Raw genomic sequence first — 3,111 nt, 5'->3', positions numbered from 1 at the left:
TTCAAATTAATCCCCTCTCCTCTAAAAATTCTCTTACTAAAGTTTGTGTCAATCTATCAATTTTAAATTTTAAATTAAATATAAATAAATAATGAATACTTGAATAGTATTTGTCCATATTATAAAATATAAGTTTGACGAAAAAGTACTTATATTTCGAACACTTGCCAAACAAATAAAAACTTTTACTGAACTATAGATTTGGATTCATTAAAATCAAGCAGACTTTTTAACAAATCCCACCTTCATCCCTAATTTATAAATAAACTCCCAAGGCTCCTCTCTTTCTCAACTCTCCAAGATTTTTACTCTCTTCCAGCCATCTGCAATGGGGAAAGATTCGATATTCGGAGATGGGGTGCTTAAAAAGATCATCCTATCCTACACCTATGTCTCCATATGGATCTTCCTTTCCTTCACTGTTATAGTCTACAACAAATACATTCTTGATCGTAAACTCTATAACTGGCCCTTTCCCATTTCACTAACCATGATTCACATGGCTTTCTGCTCTTCCTTGGCATTTATAGCTGTCCGAATGCTCAAGCTCGTCGACCCCGTTTCCCTTTCTCTCCATGTCTACCTCAAATCGGTCCTCCCCATTGGTGCCCTCTATTCACTGTCCCTCTGGTTCTCAAACTCTGCCTATATTTATCTATCTGTCTCCTTTATCCAGATGCTCAAGGCCCTTATGCCTGTTGCTGTCTATACGATTGGGATCCTTTTCAAAAAGGATGCTTTGAAGAGCAACACCATGGGGAACATGCTTGCCATTTCTCTTGGCGTCGCAGTTGCTGCCTACGGTGAAGCCAAGTATGATTCGTGGGGCGTTTTTCTTCAACTGGGTGCGGTTCTTTTCGAGGCTACAAGATTGGTTATGATTCAGATTTTATTGACTTCAAAGGGGATCAATTTGAACCCAATCACTTCACTTTACTACGTTGCTCCCAGTTGCTTGGCCTTTCTTTCCATTCCCTGGATTATAGTGGAGTACCCTGTGCTGAAGCAGAATTCAGGCTTTCATTTTGATTTTGTTATTTTTTGGACTAATTCACTGTGTGCTTTTGCGTTGAACTTGGCTGTATTCTTGTTGGTTGGAAAGACTTCGGCCTTGACCATGAATGTGGCTGGAGTAGTGAAGGATTGGCTGCTGATCGCTTTTTCATGGTCCGTCATTAAGGATACAGTGACGCTTGTCAACTTGTTTGGGTACGGGTTGGCATTTTTAGGTGTTGCGTATTATAATTACTCCAAATTACAGTCTTTGAAGGCGACGGAGATGCAGAAGAAGGTACAGGCAGCAGATGACGAAGCTGGAAAATTGTTGGAAGAAAGAGAAGAAGATGGAATGGAGAAGAAGGGAGATGCATCGGTGTAATTGGAAAATTTTTGAGTTAGGGGAGGCAAATGTTGGGGTAAAAATGTTAAGAGGTAGGGGTGGATCTGGGATTTAAATATGTTGTCTGATGAATCTGTGAATGTGCTTCAATTTACTTCTTCTTGGTTTATGATCATTATGCGTGTTTAAGTAGTGTGAAATTTTCAATTGCCTTTCAAAGTTTTCCTACAGTTCCCCTGTTTCCTTCCCCGTTTACCAATAGAAACGTTACTTTTCGTATTTTATTTTTGGATAATTCTACATATACATTATGATGTACATAAGGGTGTCCATAATGTACACGTGAAATTTCACAATTGGAGGTTGAAAAAATTGTTTTTCCCACCCTCAATGATGTTATGCCACTTGTAAATTATAGACACTATAATGTACATGTAGTATAACCCTTTATTTTTATTGTCTTTTTAATGAACCTTTGAGGCTTACTGGGTATCATTTATCCCATTGTATGTCCATTTCCGTTTATCATATGGTGTTCTTGATTTTTTCTTTTTGAGATTGCTTGGATGTAATAATGTTAGTTTAAACGGATGAGTTGTCTTGCAAATGTTAGTAAGTAGCATTTGTTGAAAGCGAGACCAGTTCTTTTAATATTGAGGATCCAAAAGTATTGGTGGTTTGATTTTCTTAAAGTTCGGGAGCTACTTCTGTACTAGAAAACACAGTGATCTCATAAACTGAAACCAAATGGAGGTCTTTGCTAAAATAATAGATTTTTTACATTTTCTTAAAGAAAACTGGGGATCTATCATATTGACTTTCGACTTAATTTAATCCAATTTGAGGTATCTTAGCTGAATTATACGCTAATTTACTTTTCAATTAGGTGGTTTCTGTTAATGGAGAACTGAGATCTATATTTCTTGCTAAGCACGAGGGTTCTTTATAAAGTATCAGAGGTTCGAATTATCACGGCAGTTGGAGGGCAATATTTATATTGGAAGACAGATATCCTATTAAGACAAAGTCATGTCGCTCTCTGTCACCATTCTAGAGGATCTCGTTCACACGTAAAGGAGGGTCCACATGAATAAGAACGACTTCCCAAATGTCTGCTCAAGTGTGTATAATTTGTGACCGTATCCGATTATCCCATGTGGCGAACTAGGAGGAAGGCCACTATTCAGGATAAGTTGGGGGAAGCCTAAATACATCAGTCATAAAAAATAAAAAAAAAATTAAAATTAAAAAATTAAAATAAAATTAAAATAAAACGTATTTTATATATAATGGAATAACAAACACATTAAATTATTTCCTTTTGTCTTTTAAGATTCGTGGTCAACATTTTTTTTTTCTCTTATCAGTATCTGGTTTATAAATTTCTTCTGTATTAGGTTAGTAATATATATATCCTTTTTAATAATGTGATAGTCGACTTTGAACTCCGGGAGGAACTATTGTGTACCCCTATCATTCTGATAACTAGTTGCTATTACGTACGTTGCACGAATTTTTTATTTATTGTATGTTTATTAGTGTATGAATTTTAGTTTTTTGAAAAGTTTTTGAAGTAATATCTAAAAATATATCCACGATATAAGAAAATAATTGCAAATTATTTTTACAATTACATAATAGTATGTTATTTAGAAAAAATATGCTTGTATATTTCATGTTTGAATAAGAAATATATAAACTATTTTGCTTGTATTCTTTGATAGTATTGATATGATTGAATTAAATGTGAAGATTATATTTCTAAATTTTAT

The 3,111-nt window shown here is 34.7% G+C and overlaps 1 protein-coding gene across 1 annotated transcript; it reads left to right on the top strand.

The window, feature by feature from the left end:
- The first annotated feature begins 250 nt into the window (after window positions 1-250).
- On the top strand, window positions 251-1,558 carry LOC111387513 (probable sugar phosphate/phosphate translocator At2g25520). Its single transcript, XM_023012075.1, has one exon. It carries the CDS (start codon window positions 329-331, stop codon window positions 1,376-1,378), a length of 1,050 nt encoding a protein of 349 aa, XP_022867843.1. The 5' UTR covers window positions 251-328; the 3' UTR covers window positions 1,379-1,558.
- The last annotated feature ends 1,553 nt before the right edge of the window (window positions 1,559-3,111 follow it).

The sequence above is a fragment of the Olea europaea genome, unplaced genomic scaffold (assembly GCF_002742605.1).
Source record: "Olea europaea var. sylvestris unplaced genomic scaffold, O_europaea_v1 scaffold406, whole genome shotgun sequence".
NCBI lineage: Eukaryota > Viridiplantae > Streptophyta > Magnoliopsida > Lamiales > Oleaceae > Olea > Olea europaea.
The sequence above is the reverse complement of the archived record's forward strand: the minus strand, read 5'-3'. Positions and strand labels throughout refer to the sequence as shown.

What these genes read in the sequence shown, in the direction of transcription:
- LOC111387513 (XM_023012075.1), top strand. Translation starts at nt 329, where the DNA reads ATGGGGAAAGATTCGATATTCGGAGATGGGGTGCTTAAAAAGATCATC.